The sequence below is a fragment of the Neodothiora populina genome (genome assembly GCF_041146345.1).
Source record: "Neodothiora populina strain CPC 39397 chromosome Unknown canker_contig_7, whole genome shotgun sequence".
In the NCBI taxonomy this organism is placed as follows: Eukaryota; Fungi; Ascomycota; class Dothideomycetes; order Dothideales; family Dothioraceae; genus Neodothiora; species Neodothiora populina.
Window position 1 is genome coordinate 323,999 of NW_027191415.1, and position 27,190 is coordinate 351,188.

The following is a 27,190-nucleotide window of genomic DNA, read 5'->3' on the forward strand; positions in this document are numbered from 1 at the left end:
GATTGGCGGAGAGGGTTGGTGGGAAAGGAAGAGAGCGAGGAACAAGGACGACCTGGCGCGTGTGCAGGGTCTTGCTGGCGTAGATGGTAGTCGTCATCATAGTTCCTGCTGCTGAGGTAGTCTGAGACGCCGAAGAAAAGTCCAGAGGCGTGGTAGTTGGGATGGTTGACAGGCTGGTGGGCTCCGCGGCTCTGGCATGCTTTGCTCCAGTGCCAGAAGTAAAGGTCGCAGCAGCAAGAGGAAGAGGAGCTCCAGCAGCGACATGCAGAGTAGCAACCGGTCTGACCACCTCTGTGCTCGTGTGCAGCAGAACGGTCTTGGGACCGATGCCCTCGAAACAAATGATCAGGACCTTGTCAGCCGGACTCAGAGCGATCCAGATGCAGGCCATGAAGATCATGCTGAAGATGAACAGGAAGAAGACACTCGTGAGGGTGAATGTCTTTTTGTAGACGGCTTTGAAGAAGCGCTTGATGCGTGCCATACTTCCTGGTGGAGCTGGGGTTGGGGTGCATTCGGTGCTGGCCATGCTGGGCGTCAACTCGACTGAATGGTGCATTTTTCCTTGAGTCCAGGTGGTTGGCATTGAATGCTTCGAGAACGTGTGTTCCGAGTCTTGTTGTTTGTATGCTGTGCTGCTTGAATCTCGTTCGAGGATCAAGGTTCGATGTGAGTAGACTGCAGTGTCAATCTGTCTATGGATAAAGAACACAAGATCAATTGGAGGCAAACTTTTATATGTCTTCTGTACTGCATTTAGCTTTGCTATCCGTTTGGCTTTTCTTATGAATGGTCGCGCTCGGAGCGTCATGGTATGCAAGAGAACACGAGAGACGAGATCCATGAAGCCTCGAGGTGCAATAAACTTGTGGGTTCGGCGATCGATGCTGAGAACTACCTGCATGCGCGCGAGGACTTTGCACGTTGACTATATGCTTGTGTATCAGGTCTAGCGGCGCCGGACAGGACGTCAGGTCTGAGGATTGATGCGCTGTGCTGTCCATTGCTCGATAGCATTGTCCGAGTCCTTTTGAGTGAAAAGTCTCCCAAGCGTTAGAGACCTAGAAGTGAGGATGCGAGTCGAAAAAGAAAGTCGATTCGCAACAGTGCCACCGCCTGACCAACTCTACAAACTAGCCAGTACACTCTGCATGCCTACAGAATTAGCGTCCCCTCTCTTCATCAAGAACGGTCTGAGATCGGCCTTCTCTACTCCTACCATGCCACCACTGCCCTGGACGCCGATTCCCCTGACTCTCTCCCTCAGCGCCTCGGGATTGATGACAAACAGATTTGCTATTTCGCTGAGGACATCGAGACTCTCTTTGAACTGAGTGCCAACTTTCCACATGCGCATGAGTTCTGTGTATTTAGCCAAGTCTTTGGACACGACCAGGCCGCCGGTCAAGGATATGACAAAAGAGCGGAGGTGGACGAGCAAGAGACTTCGTAGGCCAATTGCAAGCTCCAGAGAGAACGACTCCAGCACTTTGCCGCTGAGAGCGACCTCTGCACGTGCGTAGACACGTCTTGACAGAAAATTGAAGATGCTGAGACACGTAGGGGTTTGCAGTTGATCAAACTGTAGCTGCGCGTCATCCCTGGGTCGGAAGTCTGTCTTCTTCTGCTGGGACAGCAATCTCTGCGTCCATGCTAAAGAAGCATCGATGGACTTCTGGAGCACAGTGTCGATCTTATTCTCCATCCTGTCTACGAAGTTGTTTGTCTGTTTTTCCAGATCTCGGCGGATCGTGACGTTTGTGCTGCTGAGAGGAATAAGCAATGTCTGGATAGTCGCTAGCAGCAGGTGTAGTATCGACACTGCAGGTCGCAAATCTGTGAGAAATGATAGATCAGGTTCGACTTTGGTCGAGGATTCTTGGGTTGTCGAGGTATCGATAAGTGCGTCTAGTGCAGTCTCGAGATAGACTTCACCCATGCTGTTTATGAGTAGAGCTAAGAGCTCTCGTACGTCCTTGGGCGTTTCGTGCCCGCTCGTGAGTTCGAGACCACGACCGACACCTTCTGCTAGCCACTTGAGCATACGTTTCGTGTAAGGCAAACTCAGGGCGCCATCTTCATCGCTCACGGCAATGTCGGCTCTGTCCTGCGCGGCGGATGTGTGCAGTCCTGCGATACGAAGAAGCATGGAGCGCTGAGCGCTGGGTGTTTCGGAGGAGTCTAGTCGATCAAGGTAGCTTGTGCGGGCGCTAGAGATCAGCTCACGACTTCGTGCTGATAGTGAGCCAAGGTAAGAAGTTGGCATTTTCCTCCGTCGAGTCTGAAAGTGTGTTAGTATCTGACGAGCAGGAGACAAGGTCGGCATGTCTTACGTGGTAGGTGGTGTATTTGAACAGCAGAGAAGAATAGAGCTCTTCCAAGCTGCGTTTCTCACGTTCAATGTATGATGATCCGACAAAATAAGGAACGAACAGGTCTTCTAACTGCTGGTCGATGACAGCAGCAATGGTCGGCGTTACCGGATCCGGATGCTCGGTCAAGCCATGAGTCTTGAGATCGTCCACGAGAGCGGCGATGTAGCCTTTGCTGGCCTGCAGGGAGCGCAGAAAAGCCAGCGAGGAAACAGAGTCTGCTTTGTCCAGTACCATCTCGAGTTTCTGCTGTATCTGGAGAACATATCAGCAATTATATTGGGGATGGGATAATTGAGTGAGCCTACCGATTGCTGAAAGATGCGTTGGAGGAAACGAGCGAGCACTTCCTCGTAGAAAGGAAAGGCCCTTCGGATGATGAAACTCTCTTCTTGCACGACAAGCTTGACTTCGTCCACCAAGCTCTGCAGACTTGGCTCCACACCTGGAGGTTCCGTGTCTGGATCGGCCAGGCGATCCCACGTGTCTTGGTCTGCGGCCAGCTCCTCGGTGACGAGTTGGCTCCTGTCGATGAAAAACTGGTGTTGATTGACAAAGAGGGCCATGACGCTGGCTCCGTCTCCAAAGTCCTTGAGTGCAGTGGCACATTCCTGCAAGGCTTTTATTAGCACTGGTTTCGTCGATACAGAGGAGGACAATGATGGTAAGACATGATCAAGGAAGGAAGGAAGGAAGGAAGGAAAGAGGAATTTACCTTCATGCCCTCAAAGTTTTGTCTTCGGTAAAAGTCATCAAACTGCTTCAACAGATCTTTCTCCAAGGCTTCGAGGAACTTCTCGATGAGCTCCGTGGTCTTAGCACTACTACCGCCACCACTATTGCTGACTGTATGTCTGAGGTCCTGGTCGCTGCCGTCCAAACCGTTGATCTTGAGACCATTGGCAGACGAATGCCCATTAGTGATGGATGGAGATGTTGGTTCGAGTCGTTGACTGATTTTGAGCAGTTGTCTCGCAATGTGGGCGCATCTGACCTTTCCCTCTCCGCCTCCGAGTTTTCTTACTTCTTCCAGACTGCTCAGATCACCCCTGTCGCTGACTTCGATCCAGCACTGAAGTATGAATTTGGCGTCCTGCGCCCTCTGACGCTGACGATCCAGTTCCTCCAATCGCTCACCGATCCTGACGGCCGCATTCCCCCCTTCTGAGTCGCCGCCGTCCAGACTGCGTTCTAGTCTGTGGAAGTTGTCGACGGCGGCTTCGAGCTCGCGTTCCCGGCCGCGGATGTTTTGGTTGTGCTGTGCTTCTGCGCGTCTGACGCCGCCGCTCAGTTCGTTTTCCTGCAGCTCTAGATCCTCGCTGAGGCCTTTTAGTTTGTTCAATGCTTGTTCAAAGGTGCGGATCAAAGGCTTCGGGTCGAATGCCTGGGTCGATGTTGCCGTCGCCGCAGCACCGATGCCTGAACGACGAGAGGCGGGTATGGCGGCATCTGAGAGACCCTCGATGAAGTCTTTGACGATGAAGTCGGCGCTGCTGAATGTGTCTATGGAGAATTGGGGCTGGCGCGAGTAGGTCATGCGCGAGGGGGCATTGGAGATGCCCGAGAAGATGGACGCGTTGTCCGACGCGGTTCCGGGCGGCATCTTGCTTTTGTTATTTCTTGATTCTCTTTCTTTTCCTTGTGTCTAAATGCTTGGGGATATGCGCAGTGGCAGAGTCACAGTCCACGCCACACCGTACTCGGATCACAACCCTCTTCTCATGTCATTTGTATCATATATATCCTTGACGACTCATGCATGTGCAGTAATTTCGTCGATACAGAAAGGGTTCAGCGCTCGTCCACTCTCTTGAACTATGTCCTCTGTGTTCCAAAACCAAGGCAATCAACCGAGATCCAACAGACAGATATCAGGCACCCACGGCGATACACCTGGGATGTGATTGTGATGGTATAGACACAGCTTTGGCCCCATGTGTGGCTGGTGGCCCCCAGTAATTTGTGGGGGTGGCTGACACCTGACGTCGCGGTTCTTCCACTCTGTTATTCGTCTTCGAGTATCTATACATACTCCATAAGGTAATGTAATCACTTGCCTATATGTTTGTTCACGCCTCGTTGACTTTACTGTACTGTACACCTATGGAATGCAATGGTAATACAGGATAACCCTTGACTGCTTGCACAAATGTGTTCACCTGCTTGGACCCTTTCGCGCAACATTTCGTACAATGGTCAAGTCTAACCTAGGCAAGCATCTAATCACATGGCTCTTCATTTATCTGTGTGAGATGGCATGTGTCTCTTTCAGCTCTTGATCGCATAAACCCTGCAAGTCAAGTATATGAATGTGAAAACGACGCAATTCTAGCCATCTGCACACTGTGATATCAGACCTCGGCCTCGACCGTGCATGTGATCTCTCTTCACGACACAGCGACAAGACTAGAGCGCTTACAGCTTGTATACCTTGTCTCATCTTCATCAATTACAATCATAGTGCTTCGTGTCTTTGAACAAATGCCCGAGGTCCGTATGGACCTCAAATTCAATCACTCGAACGGTGTGGTCACTTCAGAGGCTTAAGAGAGGGATAGAGCGCCACCACTGCTTGAGCTTTGTTTCCAGGTTTCTAGAAGACACGGCTGCTGCGTGCGTCACAAGACAAGAAGTTGTAAGCAAAGCGACACACAAATACCTTAAGGTAGTACCTTACTCAATAATGTACTTTCAATCATAGAAACAGCCTAAATTCGGCTGTTAAGGAAGCGTAGTGTTCCCTGCAGATATGGGATAAATCAAAGCGGGAGCTCACATTATTCCCGCGGTGCTTAGCTACAGTACAGCTACATGATGTGTCAACAGCTACCTGTAATTTCTGCATGCATGGAAATGGAAGCGGTGAGATATGGAAAGCAAGAGCCAGGATCTACATTCCATGCATGATGACTGCTCTGTAAGTTTCTATCATTTCGTCTACTGCAGCTTAGCTGTGCATGCTGTGATGCATACACGATGATGATGATGATGATGATGATGCTACCAAGGGTCATTTCAGACCGTGGAGCTTGTGCTATCTACCGTAAGGTACAGTACCTTCAAGTGCCCTCGTACTGCTCACAACGCTACCTTAAGGTACTGTATGCTGGAAAAACACAGGAACCAAGTCGTCATGGTCTTCGTCTTGAGTCTTGGTAGAACATACCAAGGAAGAAAGAATAGACTCGGCACGACGGCGATCATTGTCTGCCGTCTGGCCTACTGGTTTCGTGTTCCTGTGTTTTACATTTCAAGTCAAGTTCGGTAGAGCTTCTTTACCCGGAGCTGGAATGCGATTTGCCGTTGATCCGCGCTTTGCCTCGCATTTCGCGGAAAGGAAAGAAAAAGGGTCCGGACATACATGAGTGAGGATTATAGTCTATGGAACACCCATCCACACGCTGGCTGCTCCTCTCTTCAAAACAATATACGATACGTTTGGGCAGCTCCAGGTGTGCATTCGTGCAGAGCAAAAGACACCTCGAAGTGTCTGGAAGTGGGCAACAGTAAATTGAGCAATTCGTCGGAATGCGATTGCCGTGCTTATCGAGCATCAAGACTGGAAAGTAGGACGATTCTATGTGGCGTTCGGAACCTGAAGGAAAACCGTTGCGATGTAGCTGCGTGCTGTGCATTTGTACCATGTTTTCAGGGTCTTTCTCCCCTGCGCGTGCTGCGCTACTTTGGATGGTGTCGAAGAGAAAAGTAGGTACATGCTCTTGTATAGGATACTTGATCCCGGGTCGCTTTCTAATAATGCGGTACAAAACTCCGATGGGTTTTCTCTTATTATGGTTGTGAAAACAAAATAGAGTCCTTCTTGTCGGTCCTCGCTCTACTTGTCGGGTCCAGAAGCGACAAAGCTCTTGATTTCGCCACTCTCATCTTCCTTTTCTTTTTGGCAGCGATTAGAAAAGGCGGAGATAGGTTATCGAACTCCCTGCGCCCCGGATAATCGCCTCTCGCCCCTCCCCCATACTGCAATATCTATGCAGCATACGAAGTGATACAAGACAAGTTCGGAAAGATCGACGTTTATCTGGATCCACTTCGACACCACCACCATCATCATTAGCACCATCACCGTTGATACTCTATAAACGAAGAATCCGACTCGTATACCCTGTGTGACCCTGAGATTGAAAGTTCTCCACTTAATTACCCACAACAAAACAGTACAGCACAGCTTGGAAGTGTCAAGCATACCACATCTCTGGTCTGTGGTTACTTCCGTAAGACAAACATTGGTGCAGCTGTGTGCAGCATCTGAAAAGGCAACCGTTTGCCTTGATACTTTACCTCGGCCTTGACCTGAGTTTATTATTATAATCTTGAGCCACCTCGACGCCCTTTCTTCTTGATTCCATACCTACCTTGCTCCACATCACAGCAACTCACACAACAATGACACAACTCGAATTCACAATCCCCGAGGAGACCCTCTCATGGCTCAAGTCTATTCCTCAGAGACCTTCATCACGTACCCAGCGAGGACCCTCTCGATCCTCGACGTACCATGAGGCCGACAGCAGGTACGCTCTGCGAGTGAACCACAGCAGACGTTATTCGCTCGCAACACCTCCGGTACTGCCACCTCGGACCATCTCCGAGCAAAGCGACAATGCAGCAATTGCCGAAGACGAGGAGAAGAAAGCTTCTTTAATGGACCTACCAACCGAGATCCTCGACACCATCATCGGCTACGCAATCACTCCATCGTCGGCAGACGAACCAGTGATAAGCGTCAAGCGGAAGGAGACCGAGTCTCCTTGCACAGCGTCAGACATTTCGTCAGGAGCCGTAGTCCACAAATGGCACGTCGGCGGCTACCCGTCATCTCTGTTCCTCGTAAACCACACAATCTCCGCCATCGCCTTCCGACGAACATGGTCAGACTCGGCCGTCGACATCTCCTTGTCCACAGCCGACGCACTGTGTTTCTTGAAATACGCACTCAGCGAGCGTCAACGCTGCGCGATGCGCCGAGTGCGTTTCCCCAAATTCATGCTCAGCTGGGCCGATCCGGTCGGCAAAGACGTGTGGCTGCGCGAGAGCAGACGCGACGGACGCGTGGCGCCTGGGTTCGTCAGGGACGAAGAAGAGAAAGTCGAAGTGCAGGCGCAAGAGGAGAAACAGCAGAGGCCGGCGCCGCCCAGTAGGATGCAGTCGCTTGTTGGACTGCTGCAGACGCGCTCGAGTCCTGCGCTCGGCGAGCTCGTGGCGCATTAGGTGATAGTGATGAGGATGAGACTGATATGGACTTGATTGATTTTAACGATTAATGATGGAATTTTCTTTTGGTACTTTTTCTCTTTTAGTAGATGAGAAAGGATGTGACCAGGGCGGATCGGGATTGGGACTGGGTTAGATCAGGAAACGGAATGAATAAACCACTTTGCTTGTCCTCTCTTATATGCACTTCTTACCCGTGTCATAGCCACAAGAGCAACAAGGGAAGGATCAGATGCGCACATACTGTACTCCCTCAACCCCCGTCTCCAAAGCAAAGTTGGGTTTCACCACGCACCTAAACACTTTAACGCACGTCCTAGATCATGACATTTCATGCCAACTGTGATCATCGTGTAATTTGTCACATTGTATTCAACCTCCATGTTCCCCGGTAGTCAGGGCTTCGAGGGCTTTATTCTTCTCTTCCGTTCTGCATCTCAAAGAAGAGCAAAGGTGGAAAAGGATGGATATATCTATATAGAAACGAAAGTGCAAAAAGCGACAGAAACTTGGCCGGAGATGGATAATCCAAGATGTTCCGGTCGTCGTCGTCGTCGCGGTGCTGAGCAGGACACAACAATGTGATGAATCGGACCGAGAAAGGAGCAGGGCAGTCGAAAGGGGCAGAGAAGAAACAAGAGAAGAAAAAACTAGATTCCGGTCTTTCCCAATCGATCCGCCAAGTCGTCGATGGTCTTGTCGTGGTCTGCGGCCACGGGCTCGCTCTCTGCGAGGTCTGCCTCTTTGACGATTTTCTCTTCCTCGTCTTCGTCTTCGTCTTCGTTCTCGTCTTCATCTTCGTCTCCGTCTCCGTCTTCTTCGTCGCTTTCGTCTTCCAGGTCGTCGAGCTCGTCGATGCCCCATGCGTCTTCGTCTTCGTCGTCAGCGTCGGGAGCGAGCTGCGCCTTTCGCGCGTCCAGCACTATCTTCAACACCTCCAGCGCAGGGTGGTCCTCGGAGAACTTGTTGCCGTTGACCTCGACTCTTCTCAGCGCAGGCAAGTGGCCGGCCTCTGCGACTCTGGCGAGCCTGTCCAGGCCCTTGGCGTCGATCTCGTTGTATTGCAACCTCAAGATCTCGAGGCTGGTGTTCTTGCCCTTTGACAGAGCGTCGACGAGCATGACTCCTCCGCGTGCGCTGAGCAGCGAGTCGCCGACGCCCAGCTCGATGAGGCGGGTCCAGCTGCCCACGACGTCGGCTAACGCGCGCGCGCCCATTGCTGTAAAGGTATTGTCTTGCAGATCCAGGACCTTGAGGGCGTGGCATTTAGACAAGCCGTTCTGGAGCAGAGACGAGATTCCCTCTTGTCGGATGCCGTTCTGCACCATTTTGACCGTCTGGATCGACGTGTGCACCGAGTAGGCTTGCACCCAGGCGGCCATGGAGCCGGTCTCCAGTCTGTTGCGCCCGCATACCACCGTCGCCAGGTCGGGGATTGATGCGTTGCCTTGCTCGCGCAGCGTCTGCTTTTTCGTGGCGAGCTGGGTCAGGGCTTCAGCGACTAAAGTGCCTGCTGCTGGACCCAGCCCGTTGTTGTTCAGGATCAGATGCTGCAGAGGGGCGTGTTGCGAGAGAAAAGGGCGCAGAGGCTCGACGGTATTGAGACCGAATGCGTTGTCCGAGAGGTTGACGGTGGTGAGGTTCGGCAGGGCGAGAAGAGCGGTAAGCAGGTGTGTCAGCGCCGTGGGGATCTCGGACAGCAGGCGTCCAGTGAAGATGTCGGCGAGGTTGATCGTCTTCAGAGTCTTTTTTGTCTCGAGCACTTTGGCCAGTGCCTCGCATGCCTCGACGCCCAAGGTGTTGCCCTGGAAGCGCGCCTCTTCCACATCGTTGCTTGCGACGAGATCCTTGAGGTGAGGCTCGATGTCGGCGGCAGAGTCTAGCTTGAGGGATTTGCCCTCCAGGGTGAAGAGCTTTGTGGAAGACATTGCGTGTGAGAAGAATCACTCCAGACTGCGAGGAGGTTGCCGTTCACAGTCGGTTTTTTTTGTTTTGTTTTTTCTCAGTCGAGTCAGAGAGACGGAGTTGACGTCTTTGTAGCGGACTTGTGTGTGCGTATTTATGGAGGTAAATGTATAGTGTTGGTGCGTGAAGAGAAGAAGAGGAAAAAGAAAAGTCGGTTGCTATGTTTATTACTATTGCTATTATTCAATCGTCACAAGGCGAAAAGGACAGTAACGTACCTTAGCTACTATACAAGAATAATAAGGTAACAAGAAGATCGGCGAGCGAGGGGCAATTTACTCTTCTTCTAGACTCAGATGACAACGTACTTGTACAGTAGGTAAGGTATCGATACAACAGTAACCGTCTTTCTGTTTTGCTCTCTGGCTGGCTGCCCAGCACCGTTGTTCTTTTCTTGACCTTATACTTGCCTACCTTTACCGAAAACAAGAATACTGTGACCATTTGCTTTTCGCCTTTTGTCTTGCTTTAGCAATTTCGAGTGAGGGGCGGCAGCCAAGAGATTGTACCTGGACCCTCTTCTTTCTTTCTCATATCTATTGCGACGGACCGCATATTGTGCATTGTGCATTATGCATGGAAGGTCGGTGGATCACCCTGAGTTATTCTACAAGTACTTTACCTCATCACTGGCTTGTCATACTTTTGTACATATTCTAGAAGGCTTATAATGATCCACTCTGGCTGGGCATGGCAGGCAGGCCATTCACAAGACAGTCCGTAGAAAATGCCCTCCGATGATCCCGATGGCGGCTGAGGCTGATTGACTAGAGGTACCGGCCGGTGACAAACGAACCCGACCGACTGACCGGCCGTCGTTCCGATTTCCACCAAGTGCAGTAAGGCAATCAGGGTAGACGGCGACTAAGCAAAAGGGCAGCGCAACGGCGAATCGGGTCTTTCTGTACTGTAGTTGCGCAAACTGACGTGCTTGATAATCATCACCACGGTTTAATCCACCACTTCCATCATACCAGTTCACTGCTTTGCTTCGATTATTGTATCTTTGTGACAATCACACCCTCTCGTCAACAAGTCAATCAAGCAGACTGTCATAATACTACAATCTTCCTCGCCGACGAGAAAATAACCAGTGCGCCACCTTCCGCGCCTTTGACAGTCTACTCCGTCACCATCAGACTACCTACCTACCAATCCATACAACCGGATTTAATCACAAAACAGAAGACCCTCGATCATGTCCGCCACGCGTACGTCTCCCTCTCTTCCTCTTCACTCTTCTCCATCTAACCTCAAAGACAGAAACCTCCACCTCAAACCTAGCCGCCGACCTAAAACCCTCCATGACAGTCGGCAACTCCTCTCCATCATCGCCCGACACGACGGCGGCGAAGCCCAAGCCCTGCTGTGTGTGCAAGGACGAGAAAGCCGCGCGCGACGAGTGCATGTTGTTCTCCAATGCCGCTGATCCGCAAAAGGACTGTGTGAGTCTGGTGGATAAATACAGGAGCTGTATGCAGGGATTCGGGTTCAGTTTGCCGTAGAGGAAAGGAGAACAATCATCGCCGTCGTCAATGTCGTTATCATCGCAGGCGTCAGTCATATCGAGAGAGAGAACGAGAGGAGAGGACAGGGCAGAGATGCGCGCTGGTGGCTGCATGACAGGGTGTGGCTGTAAGAATAAGATACAAACTTTCCATGTACATTATATTCCATTGCACGATAAGCATATAAATGATACCTCACTCCTTCTTCATCTTTCTTCTCATTCGTGCTTCTGCTCCATGGTTCCGCGCCGTCCTCCTCTCGGATATATATACACTTCTATATAACAATCAGCTGATCGCTTCTTCGTCGCATTTGTTGCGCTTCTGATCTTCTCAGCCCTGGGGTTCCCATCCTAGTACGTTGGCAGCTGTAGACACTATAGGTAGTACAATACGAATACACGTTACTGGTACTTCAGCTCAATATGCAGAGCGCAAGCAGGCGTGACACAATTCCATCTCCTTTTCTCGGAAGATACATTGTCGACTTTGATCTGCACTCTCGGTCATGGACCTGGTCTGCATCCTCACAAACTGGTATAATGATAGAGGTAGAAGAGTGGTCTTCTTGTGCACGTGCTCTCTGGTTCATTGGTCTATCAGAGGAAGCAGACGTGTTTCATCGGCTGTTTGTTCCCAGTCTTGCTTCACTTGATCCCTATCAATGCTCAATCGTCTCGGGCAAGCGAGCAAACATTTCAATATAATGCGCATCCCCAGCTCACCCAGACGCCGAGGCGAGGCAACGAAGGAAACTTAGCAACCAGGGTCTCACTAGCGCGAACGCACGTGCGGAGATTGTGGCGCCAGCTTCGAAAAATCCGAGATTTTCTGCCAGGCGGGCGCAAAAAGTTGCTTAAATGCAGTCTCCAAACTCGAGCACCTACCCATCCTTCCTTCCTTCCTTCCCTCTTCAGCTTTGCAAGAACTTCTCACCTTTATCCTTTTCTTCTTTTATCAAGAGCAGAAAAAGTTCGCATATTTCCTCCACGAAGAAGCATCTCACAGCTCCCTTCGTACTTTTCACATTTCAAAAGACACTTTTTCAGTGGGTTCGTGGCATCTCTCCAGTGGGTTTTTACTTTCTCTTCGCGTAGATCGGGTTTGCGTGAAGCAGATACTGTCAAGTACACAGTGGGCAGTGGGCGTTTGCGATATCAGTAGAGACGGCTTATCATCAGACCATGTCACATCCTACGTCTCTCGGCACTTTTTCTTGTGGGAACACATTGGCCTTGCAGACTTGTGCACATACAGTGGGCTTGAGGGCTTGTTGGCTTTGAACCAATCACCTACCAGAGTGATCTTGGGGAAACTGAGGGCGTTGCCGCACAAGAGTCGACTTGCTGTTTCATCACAAAAGTCGGCTCGAATCTTCCTTCTCAAAGAAGCGCTGTCGCTGTTGCATCCTGCGACATTCGTTACTCGATCAAGCCGCGTCTTGATGCGAAACCACCACAAAGAACCTACCAGTGAGTGACTCCAGCTAATCCTTCCACTTCTAGTATTCCCATCAAACTCCATCGCAATGGCAAAGGACAAGTCTACCAAGAAGGTCGACTCCAAGGCCGTCAAGCCCGTCGCCGTCAAGGAGGGCCGTGTCACCAAGCCCGCTGAGACCCCCAAGGCCAAGTCCAAGGAGGTCGCAAAGAAGGCCGCCAAGGTCACCGAGAAGAAGAGCAGCAAGAAGTCCAAGAAGGAGCCTACACCCGAGCCCAGCTCCTCCGAGTCCGACAGCGACGAGGAGATGGCCAGCGACTCTGACTCTGACTCCTCCGAGTCTGAGGCTGAGGTCAAGCCTGCTGCAAAGAAGGCCGCCGCAAAGAAGGAGGAGTCTTCCGACAGCGACAGCGACAGCGACAGCGACAGCGACTCCGAGGCCGAGGCCGAGGCTAAGCCCGCCCCCAAGACCAACGGTGCTGCAAAGAAGGTCGCCGCCAAGGACGACTCTTCTGACTCCGACTCTGACTCCTCCGAGTCCGAGGATGAGAAGCCTGCCGCCAAGAAGGACTCTTCCGACTCTGACTCTTCTGACTCTGAGTCCGAGGACGAGAAGCCCGCCACCAAGGCTGCCGCCAAGGTACGTTTCGAACACAACACATCCAGAACATCGTGAAGGGACATGACTGACATTTCGTTCTCCAGGCTTCATCCGACGATGACTCCGACGACTCCGACGACTCCGACGAGGAGGAGGAGGAGAAGGTCGAGAAGAAGGTCGAGGAGCCCTCCAAGAAGCGCAAGGCTGAGGAGACCGAGGCATCTGCCGGTCCCACCAAGAAGGTCAAGCACGAGGGCGAGTTCTCCGCTCCCTCCAACGTTCTTTTCGTTGGTGGTCTTTCCTGGAACGTTGACGAGGACTGGCTCAGCCGTGAATTCGAGGAGTGCGGTCCCGTCTCCGTCCGTGTCATCACCCACGCCGACACTGGCCGCTCCAAGGGCTTCGCCTACGTCGAGTTCGCCGACACCGATGCTGCCATTGAGGCTCTCAACAACAAGCACGGTGCCGAGGTTGACGGTCGCGCTCTGAGATGCGACTTCAGCCAGCCCCGCCAGCCCAAGCAGGACCAGGGCAACCGCGTCAACAACCGCGCCCAGCAGTACGGTGACAAGAAGAGCGTTCCCTCCGCCACTCTCTTCTGCGGTAATCTTTCCTTCGACACCACCCAGGACAGCCTCACTGGCTACTTCTCCGAGTATGGTAACATCAACGGTATCCGTCTTCCTACCGACCGTGACACCGGAGCCCCCAAGGGTTACGGTTACATTGAGTTCTCTTCCGTCGAGGAGGCCCAGGGTGCTCTTGACCAGATGAACGGTGCCGATGTTGACGGCCGTCCCATCCGTCTCGACTTCTCCACCCCTCGCGACAACAGCAACGCTGGTGGCCGCGGTGGCGGTTTCGGTGGTGGCCGTGGTGGTTCCGGCTTCGGTGGTCGCGGCGGTGGCCGTGGCGGTCGCGGTGGCTTCGGTGACCGTGGTGGCCGCGGTGGTCGTGGTGGCAGAGGTGACTCCCGTGGTGGCCGTGGCAACTTCTCCACCAACCGTGGTGGAGTTGGCGCCTTCGCCGGCAGCAAGGTCTCTTTCGACTAAGCGTTTCGCTTCCACCATTTCAAGGCATTCACTTTGTCTCCTGTATTGATTTTGTACATGACGGCTACGGTTAAAAGTATATTAGGCGTTTTTCACGGGGTACTTTCTCCCTCTTTGCTCACGGGATAGGTAAGGGGTCTCCTTTGCGGTTTGCAGTCTTATACTCATTCACGTCTGTGGGGCACTATGTAGTAGTTCAGTAATAGCTGAGATATGACAGAGTTCAAGATCAAGTACTTTCAACTGTCGTCCACTCGTGTCCCTCTGTGATTGTGTTGTCATGCCCCTTGGGTGATGGTCATGTTGTCAATCATTAGAAAGATGCGCAAGTCGTCCGACTCATGCGCGTTGACGTTGTCTCAATTGCGCCCACAACAGCATCTCCATACACTCTCGAGTCACGACTACAGCACACAAGGCATACCTGCCACGATTATCAGCGTGCCTTGGTCGTACAGGATCACTGTGGTCTGATGATGAGAAACACTAATGCTTCGATCATGTCACCCGTCAAGGTGTGGAATGTCTCTGGGAGCCGTCCGACAATGGCGCCTGACCTATCAAGTGTCTCGACGGCGCAAGCACTTGTGGGCCTACGACCAAGTCATGGGCGTACAGTAGCTTTATACGAGGATACCAATGAGTCGCAGATAGCGTTAAACAAAGCATCCGAAATCGGTGGCAGCGCATTCTGTTAGATGATGGCTTGACCGCCTGCATGTATTTCCATAACGTTTCTCCCGATTCGTGCGTGCCTTGGTGAACGTCTGAGTGAGGAGGCGGCTGCACTGCATGATACTGTATGCATGAAAGCCCATCCGCCCAAGACGCGGGCCAGAGCCAGGGTCTTCGAAGCCTAGCTGGTATCTGCTGCAGCAGCCCCTCTCTTGACCTATCGCACCGGGTCTGTCATCTGGTCATTTATCATCATATTTGCTGTACAGTCGACTGAGAAGGTGACATCTACGCGCGCAGACGCACAAGCAGGTTTACGTAGACCCTGTCACTTATCTGCGACATTCTAGTAGTTATTGCATTATTGTTGCAATCTGCAAATACTGTGCATCCAAAGTAGTGGGCGGCGGGCCGAGAGAAGGCGTTGTGCGTCTCATCCCCACTCCCATTCCCCACGCCATCATTCGACGACCACCTCACCGCTGGTGACACAAAGGGCATCATTCATCAAGCCAGTGTCCAGTCATCATCTAGTTTCATATAACTAGATCGCATCCCCCCTTCCCCCTTTTTCGGGTAGGTGTGTGTATGTGTGTGATCCGACCACACTGGTGCCTTCTTCCGCTCGCCGAACCCGAGATATCAACCTCAATCATCCAACGCAAGTCACCTGCCCAGCCAGATCTGGGGGGAGTTTAGGCTTCAACGTCCCCGAGTGGAGTTGAGCGGACATCGTCATCGCTCTCTCTATCATCACCTCAGCCTTGAGCCCCTCGGGCACGTGGACACAGGAGCCAACCAACCTCCCTTGACCATTCTATCGCTGCTCTCTGCCTTCTGCCTGTTCAACCGTGCCTAAACCTTAGCCCTTTAGGCGTTCAGTCGAGTTCATCTCTCGTCGTTGAACCACCGTGTCATTTCTATATCTCTGCATTGGGTGTCTCGGACACAGAACCTCACGATAATCAATGTCAACTTCGCCTATGATGGTGTCAGGGGAGCCCGGTGCCAGAGAGCATCACCAACGAGCAGGTCACGCCCTTTCTCTGGCGCAGCGATCGTCATGTAACAACCAGAGGCCGCGGTCAGAAGGTATGTTGACTGTGCCAATCCCCTTGATGTCGTTGGGCTGTCATGGACTCGTCACATATATACCTTACTCTCTTGTCTTGTCACCATGTACTAGTTCGCAACACTTGCCATGGATCTTGCGTGGTCATGGCCGTGTCCTGCCAGCTCACCGCTCACTGATACTTCAGACACAGATTCGTGGATTGAGATATCGTCGCAGCCGTCGTCGTCATCACTGTCTTCGGTCAACGACGAGATCGTGACTACTGGACTGCGTGTGCGACAGCAACCTCTCAACAGGCGTCGCCACAGACTACGACATGGAGGTGATCCCTCGCACCTCAACATCACGAACAGAGCGCCCAGCCTGGGAGCAACCAGCAGCCAGGAAGAGTACGACGAGAGTGAGAGCGAGCCAGACAGAGTGATGACCTCGTCCAACGAGGGTCTTTTCATGGGACTCGGCCCTGCTGCGAGAAGTCCTGCTGTGCAGTCAACAGCTTCGGATGAAGACGATGAGGGTCAGGATGACGAGGATGAGGACGACAGGACGGCAATCAACTACCCCATCCACACCGACCACATGTTCACGCCCCAGCCCAACGCCTTCTCGCATGCCTCAAGCGCTGGCAGAAGTCAGGCTGTGCCCGGCTCTTATTTCCCCGCCGGTATAGAGAGGCCTGCTGCTCGCTCTGCAGCCAGACATTCTTACCCATCCCGTCAGACGCAGCATTCTCCATACAACATGCTGTCTCCGAGCCATGATGCCGCCGCAGACCACGATGCAGCTTTGCGCGCTAGTCTCAACACGTTGATATCTTTCGCAGGAGCAACGCGAGGCCTGCCAAAGAAACAGGCAGCACCGACCTCTGCGCCCCGGGTTGTGTCAAACCGGCCCGCGCCAGGGAGTCTACGCATTGTGCCCGAGTCAGCTCTGAGCCAAGAAGCAGATGCGCCGGCTTCAGTGCCAGGCGCTGCACAAGCACTTGACGAGCCGGCATTCAAGCCTACCATCCGTCGCAGCAGCACGTCGACGACCGGCTCTGCTGATATGCGATCCGCTGCGGCGCTCAAAGCTGAAGGTAAGCGAAGAGCGACACTTCCATCCGGACGCAGCTCGTCCAAGGATCGCCGAGTGACCAAGAAGCGACGGAGTTCACCTTCTGGGTATGCCGGGTACACGGATGGAACAGGCGACTTCTATGTGACGCCGACGCTGCTGACGTGGGTTGTCGTGGCGGGGGTGGGTGTCGTGATCAGCGCACTCAGTTTCTCGGCCGGCTACTCTCTGGGCAGGGAAGCAGGGCGACTCGAGGTCAGTATGGGCGAGGTAGGCGAAGTCAGCGGATGCGCACGAGAAGTCGGCAAAACAGGACTGGGGCTCAAGAAGCTGCGCCTCAGCTCCGTTGCGAGGAGTGTGGGTGTAGGCGCATGAGCAGAACGGAGAGGAGCAAGCAGGCAGGAGAAGAAGCGCATGAATCGCATTTGTTTACTCCTGGACTGATTTTCACGAATGATTTACGGGTCACGCACGATTTGATGTTATTTTCGGACGGATGGGTATGGATGTCTTTTATTTCTTTTGTTGCTTGGCTTTTACCCTATATTCCTCATCGAAGCAACGCTGGTAGGTGCAGGCCACAGAGGGGAGGGTGTTTAGTGGTTTGAGGAGCCAAGTGGGGTTCTCTTTCTTTCTGCGATATACGAGGATATGATTCTGCTGGGCATGTCATTTGCAAGGGGGGAAGGATGGGGATCTGTGACTATTGGCGAGTAGGTACACTTGAATGTAATCCGAAGGAGTAGCTCTTTAACAGGAAATGAACGGAATTCCGTTGGATTGATTCTCGCGTGATTGTTATGTGACCATTCTCTCTTTGTTAACTTCGATGATACTACAGTATGTGGAGCATAGATATGTGTATGATTCATCGGATGTAGTGTGCAAGTACAGTAAGGTGGTTCCAAGTCCGAGTTGTGGATCCACTACTGCCAAGATATGTGTGTGTGCGTGTGTGGGTGTTTTTCTACATCATTGACCGCCAAGCCTCGGGGCAGATCAGTCCAGCAGAGGATGTTCGACAAAGTGTTTAGCAGCACATGTCGCAAGCAACAAAAGGAAGGGTGGATACCAGAGACAGAAGAAGCATAAGAAGCATGGACATTTGTTCACATATAGATATAGCAGATAATATCAGATAACGACAGAATCCAACAAGAGTGATGGATGAGAAAAGCGGATGATCTGCACGTGACCGTGCGATCTGGGATGTGATCGGAAGAACGAGGACGGAGCAGAGAAAGCACGGATCAATTTCAGAGGAAGCTTTCGCAGCGAAGCAGGAAGCCACAAGAGCAGGCCGGGGGCAGGAAGAAGCAGGAAGCAAAGGGCAGAGGGCAAAGGGCTCCTACCTGAGCTTAGGCTTAGCACGGCAGGAAAGAGCAGCTTCGCACCTTCCTCGTCTCAACCTCGACTCTCCGACCATCTCTCCTCCCTCTTCCTATCTCCACTCCTCCAATCCCATCTCCCACTTCCGCCTCAGAGGCTTTTCCCATCTCAACACCAAGGGGTTTCTGATCTGTTTTTTCCTCTGTACCTCTCACACACAAGTCACAATGTTCAGAACCGCTCTCCGACAGGCCGGAAAGGCCACCTCGGTCGCCGGCGCCCGCCAGGCAATCTCTGCTGTACGTCGTCGCCCACACCTCCATCGCCGCCACCACCACCTGCAGCTCTCGGAAAACCTGGTCGCCCGCATCAATGGCCACGGCGGAGAGCATTGAGAGCTATTGCAGACAATTTGCACCTCGCAATGCTTGCCGCCGGGCCCGGGTCGACGCGCCGGGCAAAGAGCAGCCGGTGGTTGGTGGTGTTGGAGGACATTTAAAAAACCTTACTGCCCTTTTTCTCCATCTACAATGACTCTAGATGATGGCTACGAGGAAGCACAAGACTGATTGGTTTTTTTTTCTCTTGACTACAGACTCGCGCCGCCGCTCCCATCGCCTCTGGCATCCGCAGCTACGCCGCCGACGCCAAGGCCACTCCCACTGAGGTTTCGACTCTCCTCGAGGCCCGCATCCGCGGTGTCCAGGATGAGCAGTCGCTCGCCGAGACTGGACGCGTCCTCTCCGTTGGGTATGTTTGTCTCTGGACCGTCAATGGCTCGTGGCAACATGGAAGAGCAGACGGAAAGAAAAAGAGAAAAAGAAGCTGACAGACTGCAACAGTGATGGTATCGCCCGTGTTCACGGTATGGCCAACGTCCAGGCTGAGGAGCTTGTCGAGTATGTTATACACCATCGTCCCTCTGTTTCCGCCGCATCCCAGAGCTTCTGCAGCTTGCGGCGAAAATAAGCGCAAGCGCAACAGCAAGAGCAAGAGCACTGACCACTTTCTCTAACAGGTTCGCCTCTGGCGTCAAGGGCATGTGTATGAACCTCGAGGCCGGCCGTGTCGGTGTTGTGCTTTTCGGTTCCGACAGACTCGTCAAGGAGGGCGAGACTGTCAAGCGTACCGGAGAGATTGTATGTGTCTATCTCTTTCTTTTGTTGTTTCTCTGTCACCGTCGCCACCCGGTGTATACCGACGTCTTGTCCTTTTTACTATCAATTCATCAAAAGTCATGGTCTTGCTTACAATCCCCCCCAACAGGTCGATGTCCCCGTCGGTCCCGAGCTCCTCGGCCGTGTCGTCGATGCTCTCGGTAACCCCATCGATGGCAAGGGTCCCATCAAGACCACCGAGAAGCGCCGTGCTCAGCTCAAGGCTCCTGGCATTCTCCCCCGTCAGTCCGTCTCGCAGCCCATGCAGACTGGTCTCAAGTCCGTCGACGCCATGGTGCCCATCGGACGTGGCCAGCGTGAGTTGATCATTGGTGACCGTCAGACCGGTAAGACTGCCGTCGCTCTCGACACCATGCTCAACCAGAAGAAGTGGAACTCTGGCAGCGACGAAGCCTCCAAGCTTTACTGCGTCTACGTCGCCATCGGACAGAAGCGTTCCACCGTCGCTCAGCTCGTCCAGACCCTTGAGGAGAACGACGCCATGAAGTACTCCATCGTCGTCGCCGCCACTGCCTCTGAGGCCGCTCCTCTCCAGTACCTTGCTCCCTTCACCGGTTGCACCATGGGTATGTTCTTATTTTCCTTTCCCCATATCTCACGTGATTCTTCCACTTGCACCTTCCCTTTTCACGGCACCATTACCTCCCCCCACCTGGAGAAGTCACCGCACTACGCAGAGGGTCAAACTCATCAGCAAGGCTGCCTACGATCGCGAGCGTGCAATCGATCTTGAGGCATTCCTGGCGAGAGAGCGGATGGAGAGGAGCACGTGGACCGACAAGAACAAAACCAAAGTCAATGCTTCCCATGCTCGTGCTCGCAACAAGGCGAAAGCTCAACGCAGATATGAGTGCAAAATCTGCGATGAACCCCTCGCGAGCTCCTCTGCACTCAGACGACACAACGCTTCCGACGTTCACGCACAGCAAGTCGCCATCGCTCATGGTGCTGCTGGAAGTCAACCGTCGGCCGGCGCACTCCGCTCACGAAAAGGCCAATAAAACCCACTACTGCAAGCCATGCGACAAATCGGTCGCCCAGGCAAAGCATCTTGATGCACACAAGCTTTCCAAGAAGCACCTCATCAAAGCCACTTGACACGTTACACGTTGCACACACTTCACATTTCTTTGCTACTTTATCATGATCATCACACTTGCTAACCATCATTAGGTGAGTGGTTCCGTGACAACGGCCGCCACGCCGTCGTCATCTACGACGATCTTTCCAAGCAGGCCGTCGCCTACCGTCAAATGTCTCTGCTCCTCCGTCGTCCTCCCGGTCGTGAGGCCTATCCCGGAGAGTAAGTCTTGTTTCTTATCTTTTCATCAAAGCCTTTCAAAATTAACCTTTTTACCTCCAGCGTTTTCTACCTCCACTCTCGTCTCCTCGAGCGTGCCGCCAAGATGAACGACAAGCTCGGCGGTGGTTCCCTCACTGCCCTCCCCATCATTGAGACCCAGGGTGGTGATGTCTCCGCTTACATTCCCACCAACGTCATTTCCATCACCGACGGCCAGATCTTCTTGGAGGCTGAGCTCTTCTACAAGGGTATCCGTCCCGCCATCAACGTCGGTCTTTCCGTCTCCCGTGTCGGTTCCGCCGCCCAGCTCAAGGCCATGAAGCAAGTCGCCGGTTCCCTGAAGCTTTTCTTGGCTCAGTACCGTGAGGTTGCCGCCTTCGCTCAGTTCGGTTCCGATCTCGATGCCGCCACCAAGCAGACCCTCAACCGTGGTGAGCGTCTCACCGAGCTCCTCAAGCAGAAGCAGTACCAGCCCATGGACGTCAAGGAGATGGTTCCTCTCATCTACGCCGGTGTCAACGGTCTCCTCGACAACGTTCCCGTCAACAAGATCCTCAGCTGGGAGGCTGACTTCCTTGCCCACCTCCGCACCAACGAGACGTCCATCCTCGACACCATCCACAAGGAGGGCTCCCTCTCCAAGGAGCTCGAGGCCAAGCTCAAGCAGGTCACCGTCGACTTCACCAAGAGCTTCCTATAGATTAGTCGTCTATTAGACTCTTGATATAAGCAAACGCCCCTGATTTGATGGCTTTGGTTTGGAATGTCTAGCCTATCGAACGGCTATTTCTCCAATCTACCCTTTTCCGCTTTTCCCCCACCATATTCATATCCACTCGCAAGTTTTTTCCATTTTCTCTGAAGTTTCTTGCTCTTTTTGTGTCGAAACCCCCTCTTGTTTTTGCTTTTTTGTTGTATTTGTGTGTAAAATAGGCCCCGCCAAAGAACAAGAGGGAAACAAAAGGAAAAAGAATCATAGAGAGAATTTGGAAGAAATGGAAAATGATGCAAATCTAAAATATATATTCTGTGCCTCTTTTTCTTTTGTTTCTTGCCTGTCTCGTTTCATATCCGTCTTTTGTCAGTGTCTACCATGAGCATTAACAGAACGATGACGGATGATTGTTGCCAAGTGATCACCAGAAGGAAGTAGGCAACGGATAGTGATTCGTGTAGGTAAGAGGCGTCGATGTACGTGTTTGTATGTGTAGATGTGAATACATGTATATGCAATTTAAGAGTAGAACAAGATACAAGGATGTTTGCTAAGGTGGAAAAGCGTGACATAAGGATACTAATATCGATATCCATTTGTCCTACTAGTCTTTGCTATTGTATATTGTATGTAATCTTCCTAATCGTCTACTTATTCCTCTCACCATTTTAGAAGGAAACGATATATAGGAGAGAGGGAGAGGACGAGAGTGGAGAGAACGGATGACGAATGAAAGACTTCATCGTCTTGATTGGTTCATACTCTCTCCTGGCCTCTCACTCTCTCCTAGCCTCTCTTTCCGCGTATTTGTCACGAGACGGTAACGAGACGCAGTCTCGTCTCAGGGATATCGCTGGAGTATCCAGTCGTGTCAAGTGTATTTTCATGGACAAGATGTTCGCTCAGAGTGGTTGTGATCTATGAGGAATTTGGCATCACGTTTGGGACTAATTTTTCCTCGCGAAGAAATGGAAGATTGACGGGCGAAGGAGGTCGAGGCGCTGATGACTGCCAGACGACTCTAAGAAAGAAGGAATGTTTCATTTTGTAAATTCATCGTCAGGAAAAGCTAAGAGGTACTTGCGAAGACCAACGTACTAAAACCTGAAAAGTAGGGACTAACTTCTAGGCAGGACTATCGTAGTCTTCTTCCTCGATAGGCGGAGCTTCAGGCCTTCTGGAAGATCGGTCAGTAGATCGGTCGGTGGATGGTTCCCTGAGTATCTCAATGATCGTTACTGCCCCCCCCCCCCCCCCCCCCCCCCGGGAAGGATCGTCGTGGTCTTCTACTTGGGAGGCGCGAGAATCCTCTGTTCCAGAAGATGCATCATCGGTGTGGAAATTGGTCTTCCTTTTGTGCAGCGTGGGGCGCATATAATGATCAGATTCGTTGAGATTTTGTTGCACAAGAACCTCACTGGCCTCGTCTTTCAGTTTGTAAGGATCATCACGGACTTCCACCTCGGAGGCGTGAGCATCATCTGTTCCGGACGATGCATCCTCAACATCGAGACCCGCCTTCTTTTTGTGCGAACGATGGTCATGTGACACGATAACCACAACATCATCGGGGTCAGGAAACTGTCCCGGAAGCGCATTCCGCTCATCGACTAGCAATGGATGGACACAGTCAGATGACATCTCATGATTCATCTCCACCAATAGACATTATTTCTGCGAGCTGGCCAAGGAACACGATTAGTAAAATCTTCTAAAGTATTGACATAGCTCCAGACATAAATCTTGGAAAGTACACACCGCCTCAACCGTTAGTGAGAATCCAGAGCACATCAACCAAAACAGGGCTCTCTTTGCAAGGTGGACGCAGTCTGCGTCGATTGTTGTTAGAGTCCTCCTGTACATACCAAACAAGTCATGTGGAAGATTGTCGAGTGTACGTTTCAGTACCGGTAACGTAAGACAGCCTTCCAGTGCATCGATGGATAGAGCTACCCAACGGAAGCTTGTACTTGTCAGACATTCATCGTACCCTCGGCGACAATCGAAAAAGCGACAATCTTACAGAGTACCAGCAGATGACATAAGCCCTTTACGTATACTGTCCTTGGCTGTGAGTGGCCATTTGTGCAAGTTACTAGATGCTAAACGTTGATCAATATAGTACGCGATATCTTTTTCGTGTGATAGACCATCAACCGCGATTTTAGTACTGGCACAGGCCTCCAGTGGTCCAAGCATATAATTACTGGGGGTTCCCGTAACAGCCACATGCACTTTCCCGGAGGCTGTCAACTTCGCGAGAAGTTCTATGGTATAGGAGCCGATGTCCCATTCGGTTGTGTCAATCGCGTCGACGGCTATGAGGACAGAAGGATAAAGCGATAATGCTGACTCTAGGGCCATCACGAGTTCAGGTACCTGGTCCGCCCATGGTTCTCTATTGCTCGTCTGCTCCGAGAATAGTTGAGTGACATCGACGGGTATCTCCTTGTACGGCAGTCTTCGTACTAGATGCGAGATGCATGAGCACAACAGACTCGTGATTGAGAGTGTTTTCACGTCGTTGAAGTCGAAATAGTAGTAAATCATCTGATGAAAATGGTTGATTTGAGTTGATATCAGATTCGATCTATTCAATTCTCAGCAAGTGTATTCTTTAGCAAGTGCACTCGGAAAACTATACAAATGACTTACATCAATTTGGTCTTTCCACTGCCTGAGATCCCGTGAATCCACAATATCGAACCTGGGCCGCTCCGCCACTCCTGGAAGTGGGAGTCATTCAACAGCCATACACCCGTCCCAGCTAGGTGTTTGTCGAGGGCTGCTTGATAATAGGAAGACGGGTCGATCTGTGTGAGCCACGCGAGGAGATCGTCTCTTCTTCGAATGTCATTGGCTTCCAGCAACAACGTACTTTGGTTATCTTGAATCACTCCAGCCAGAGTTTGCGTGAACGCATCGGAGTTCAAAAGTTCCAGTATCGCTTTAGATGTTTTCAGGGACGCTTCCAGTTCTATCCCAAGGCTAGGCAGAGATGCTGCAAGAGCCTTCGTCTGCTGCATTTGGGCTTCCTGAATCCTGAGCACCTCGGTCACCTCTGATGAAGTTTTCGATAATAGTTGGCAACCCTGGATATTGAGACTGAATTGAAACGTCGTTGTATATCGCTGAATGTCAAGGACTAACTGTGCTGTTTTCTGCCTACTGATGGGCCAGAGCATCCGCTTGGTGTGTTTTTTCACGCCAGTGGCATTCTCTTGACCGACTACTTTGGATTGAGCTTGTTTTAGTGTTCTTTCGCAAGCTATCTTCGTTTTACACATCACTGCACTCTCGTTAATGGCAAGTTTTGTGGCATCTGGCTCCTTTAGAAAATTTTCGAGGTGTTTGAGAATATGCGCAAGACGGTCCAGCTCTGCAGACAGATCTCTTATAGCCTCTGAGGAATGTTTCACCTCGATAGCATACTTTCCAGTGATTTGAGCTAATTGTATGGCAAGGGACGCGATGCCCACAAGTCCAGTTGCAAAAGTGAAAGGATCAATCATCGTATAATGGTTAGGTTGGTAGAAGAAACAGGAGTGGACTCGACGGCTTTGATAAGGTAGCTTCTTGATGAAATATATCACATACCGTCGCTCACCTCAAGTGGCTGTCAAGGACAGATGAAACCAGGCAGCTTCACTACTCGAGGATACTTCTTTTGATGGGTGTCGCTCTGTGATTGGTCATGTCTGCATGCGTCTCAGCCACTTCTGTCCAGTCTGGCATATCGCTCTTGAGGCAGTGTTGGAGGCTATGCATGAGATGCATATTGATGACGGTAGCATATCATATCACTGTTACCGGTGTAGTATGATTTCTGTCAACATGGAGTCTGGAGAGTTGAGTCACAATGTCAGGCAAGGACCATCTACGCTTCGGCTAAGATAGTCAGGCGCGATCACGTCACATGATCGAAGCAGCATTCGAAATCCAGCTTGTTGTATCTGGAGATGTGGAGGGAAGTCACTGATGTCAGCTGCTCGCCTCGATCGGTGACAAATATGGCTTCAATCGTGATCTGTCGAGATAGGTTGTTTGCCAGCAAGATGCAAGCAAACACAGGTCTGTAAGTGAGATATTATTGTCTTGCATGAGGCCGGACATGGTAAATGATATGTACTTATTAGTTCTCTTCTCGAGGAGTGTTGTTTACAACGTAAGAGACAGGGTCGCGGTCGTTCCACAATGTGGTCCGAGGGTAAACAGGCTACAACTTGTGAGATTAGATAAGATCTAGATTACCGCACTTGCAAAATAGTAATTAATTCACTCATATTTTGACCCAGACTCAAACTCCTGCCAGCGCCTAAAGTCACTTGCGTCGCTAATTAATGCATTAAGATAGCCCTTTTTCCTCGCGTCAAACGCAATGACGCCTCAAACACCTGCCCATATCTCTAGAATTACATCCCATCTCACGATCAAAGCGCTTTCTTCTCGAGAGAACTGCCGAACGGCTAAGACCAAAACGATGCTGAATCAGACACGGATAGAGAACCAGAAAATCATTAGTCGTCTGCAGAAGGGATTCGAAGAACAGGGAACGCAGGTTTCTCGTGCATAGTATCCTGTGTCTGACGCTGCTGGTCCCTCTCGTACGTGTTGACTGGACTTCGCACGCTAGGTAGTTCGTAATTTGGTGCTGGGGTCTCTACTTCTCGTGCGGCTGAGGGAGGGGGGAAATACGTCTGCCCTTGTGAGCCCGGTGGAGGGAAATAAGGAGCTGTAACCGCTCCATGTTGCTGCGGGAGAAATGGTGATGCCGGGTGACCGCCTAGTTCCTGAGGTTCAACATTCCGCGGTATGCTTCGAGCCGCATGGCCGTTAGCGCTGTCTATTGACGCTGGGCTCAGCACTGGAGATCCGGTGGCGTTGTAGTAGGTGTCAAAGCCTGTGCCATGACGAGAGATGGATGACAGGTCGGGTGGCTTGTTGCTGTGGATCGAATGTGCCCACCCATTAGGCGAAGTATCCATCTCTCGCAGCGGTGTACCGGGTCGACCAGCTCGCGAAGATTCGGCACGCTCTGCTTGCTTTTTCTTGTACCATTTGCGTAGACAGAACCATACTAAGGCTACCACGGCTATGAGGCCCAATCCACCACCTACTGCACCGCCCACGATAGCTCCTGTGTGGCTAGTTGGTTTCGGACTTGGGCTGGAGGACGGTGTGGAAGTCGATTCTGGTATGTAACGAGTGGGAGTTCTCGTGGATGCTGTGTACACCCGGGTGAAATAGACGGGAAGATCATTTGCAGCCCAGCCATCAGCAGGTGCTGTCACTGAAGCTCCACCAGCTAGCCTGCACGATAAGTAAGTGAAAGGCCATAAATGTGTCGTTAAAGGCATGCAAGTCTAACTCACCCTCCTCCCACAGCAGATATGATCTCCGAGGGTACCTGATAATTCGTGATGTTTGGCTCGAAAAAATACCACTCGGCATCATCGACATTTTGCTTTCCGAGGTTAAGGTTGTGTATGCCATAAACATGCGGTACATCACACTGGGAGGAGTTGGTGAATGTCCCCCCCATGATGATCATCTGAGTTCCATCGATCACGTTACACGTGAGTGAATGATGTGGGAATGCAGTGGCATTGTTGTCGGTAGGAAACCACTAAAGATCATCAGATACATATCCTGATCAAACGAGTTGGACGAGGTGGACGGACCTTGATCC

General features: G+C 51.7%; 8 protein-coding genes across 8 annotated transcripts; 5 read left to right on the forward strand and 3 right to left on the reverse strand.

Annotated features, from left to right (window-relative positions):
- Nucleotides 1–1,126: 1,126 nt before the first annotated feature.
- On the reverse strand, nucleotides 1,127–3,975 carry AAFC00_006186 (uncharacterized protein; the record flags this gene model as incomplete). Its single annotated transcript, XM_069346097.1, has 4 exons — nucleotides 1,127–2,281; nucleotides 2,334–2,627; nucleotides 2,681–2,983; nucleotides 3,088–3,975. The coding sequence occupies 4 exons, from the start codon at nucleotides 3,973–3,975 to the stop codon at nucleotides 1,127–1,129; spliced, it is 2,640 nt and encodes an 879-aa protein (XP_069197311.1).
- Nucleotides 3,976–6,776: 2,801 nt separating this feature from the next.
- On the forward strand, nucleotides 6,777–7,601 carry AAFC00_006187 (uncharacterized protein; the record flags this gene model as incomplete). The annotated part of the gene is made up of 1 exon (XM_069346098.1): nucleotides 6,777–7,601. The coding sequence occupies one exon, from the start codon at nucleotides 6,777–6,779 to the stop codon at nucleotides 7,599–7,601; it is 825 nt and encodes a 274-aa protein (XP_069197312.1).
- Nucleotides 7,602–8,254: 653 nt separating this feature from the next.
- AAFC00_006188 (uncharacterized protein) lies at nucleotides 8,255–9,532 on the reverse strand (the record flags this gene model as incomplete). Its single annotated transcript, XM_069346099.1, has 1 exon — nucleotides 8,255–9,532. The coding sequence occupies one exon, from the start codon at nucleotides 9,530–9,532 to the stop codon at nucleotides 8,255–8,257; it is 1,278 nt and encodes a 425-aa protein (XP_069197313.1).
- Nucleotides 9,533–10,767: 1,235 nt separating this feature from the next.
- AAFC00_006189 (uncharacterized protein) lies at nucleotides 10,768–11,074 on the forward strand (the record flags this gene model as incomplete). The annotated part of the gene is made up of 2 exons (XM_069346101.1): nucleotides 10,768–10,780; nucleotides 10,833–11,074. 2 exons carry the CDS (start codon nucleotides 10,768–10,770, stop codon nucleotides 11,072–11,074), a joined length of 255 nt encoding a protein of 84 aa, XP_069197314.1.
- A 1,531-nt stretch (nucleotides 11,075–12,605) lies between these two features.
- Nucleotides 12,606–14,170, forward strand: AAFC00_006190 (uncharacterized protein; the record flags this gene model as incomplete). The annotated part of the gene is made up of 2 exons (XM_069346102.1): nucleotides 12,606–13,157; nucleotides 13,223–14,170. 2 exons carry the CDS (start codon nucleotides 12,606–12,608, stop codon nucleotides 14,168–14,170), a joined length of 1,500 nt encoding a protein of 499 aa, XP_069197315.1.
- A 1,643-nt stretch (nucleotides 14,171–15,813) lies between these two features.
- On the forward strand, nucleotides 15,814–17,351 carry AAFC00_006191 (uncharacterized protein; the record flags this gene model as incomplete). Its single annotated transcript, XM_069346103.1, has 2 exons — nucleotides 15,814–15,937; nucleotides 16,105–17,351. 2 exons carry the CDS (start codon nucleotides 15,814–15,816, stop codon nucleotides 17,349–17,351), a joined length of 1,371 nt encoding a protein of 456 aa, XP_069197316.1.
- A 1,181-nt stretch (nucleotides 17,352–18,532) lies between these two features.
- On the forward strand, nucleotides 18,533–21,486 carry AAFC00_006192 (uncharacterized protein; the record flags this gene model as incomplete). Its single annotated transcript, XM_069346104.1, has 7 exons — nucleotides 18,533–18,604; nucleotides 18,901–19,055; nucleotides 19,148–19,204; nucleotides 19,324–19,444; nucleotides 19,572–20,049; nucleotides 20,657–20,786; nucleotides 20,847–21,486. The coding sequence occupies 7 exons, from the start codon at nucleotides 18,533–18,535 to the stop codon at nucleotides 21,484–21,486; spliced, it is 1,653 nt and encodes a 550-aa protein (XP_069197317.1).
- A 1,657-nt stretch (nucleotides 21,487–23,143) lies between these two features.
- AAFC00_006193 (uncharacterized protein) lies at nucleotides 23,144–24,527 on the reverse strand (the record flags this gene model as incomplete). The annotated part of the gene is made up of 4 exons (XM_069346105.1): nucleotides 23,144–23,182; nucleotides 23,260–23,464; nucleotides 23,525–24,091; nucleotides 24,157–24,527. The coding sequence occupies 4 exons, from the start codon at nucleotides 24,525–24,527 to the stop codon at nucleotides 23,144–23,146; spliced, it is 1,182 nt and encodes a 393-aa protein (XP_069197318.1).
- Nucleotides 24,528–27,190: the final 2,663 nt, after the last annotated feature.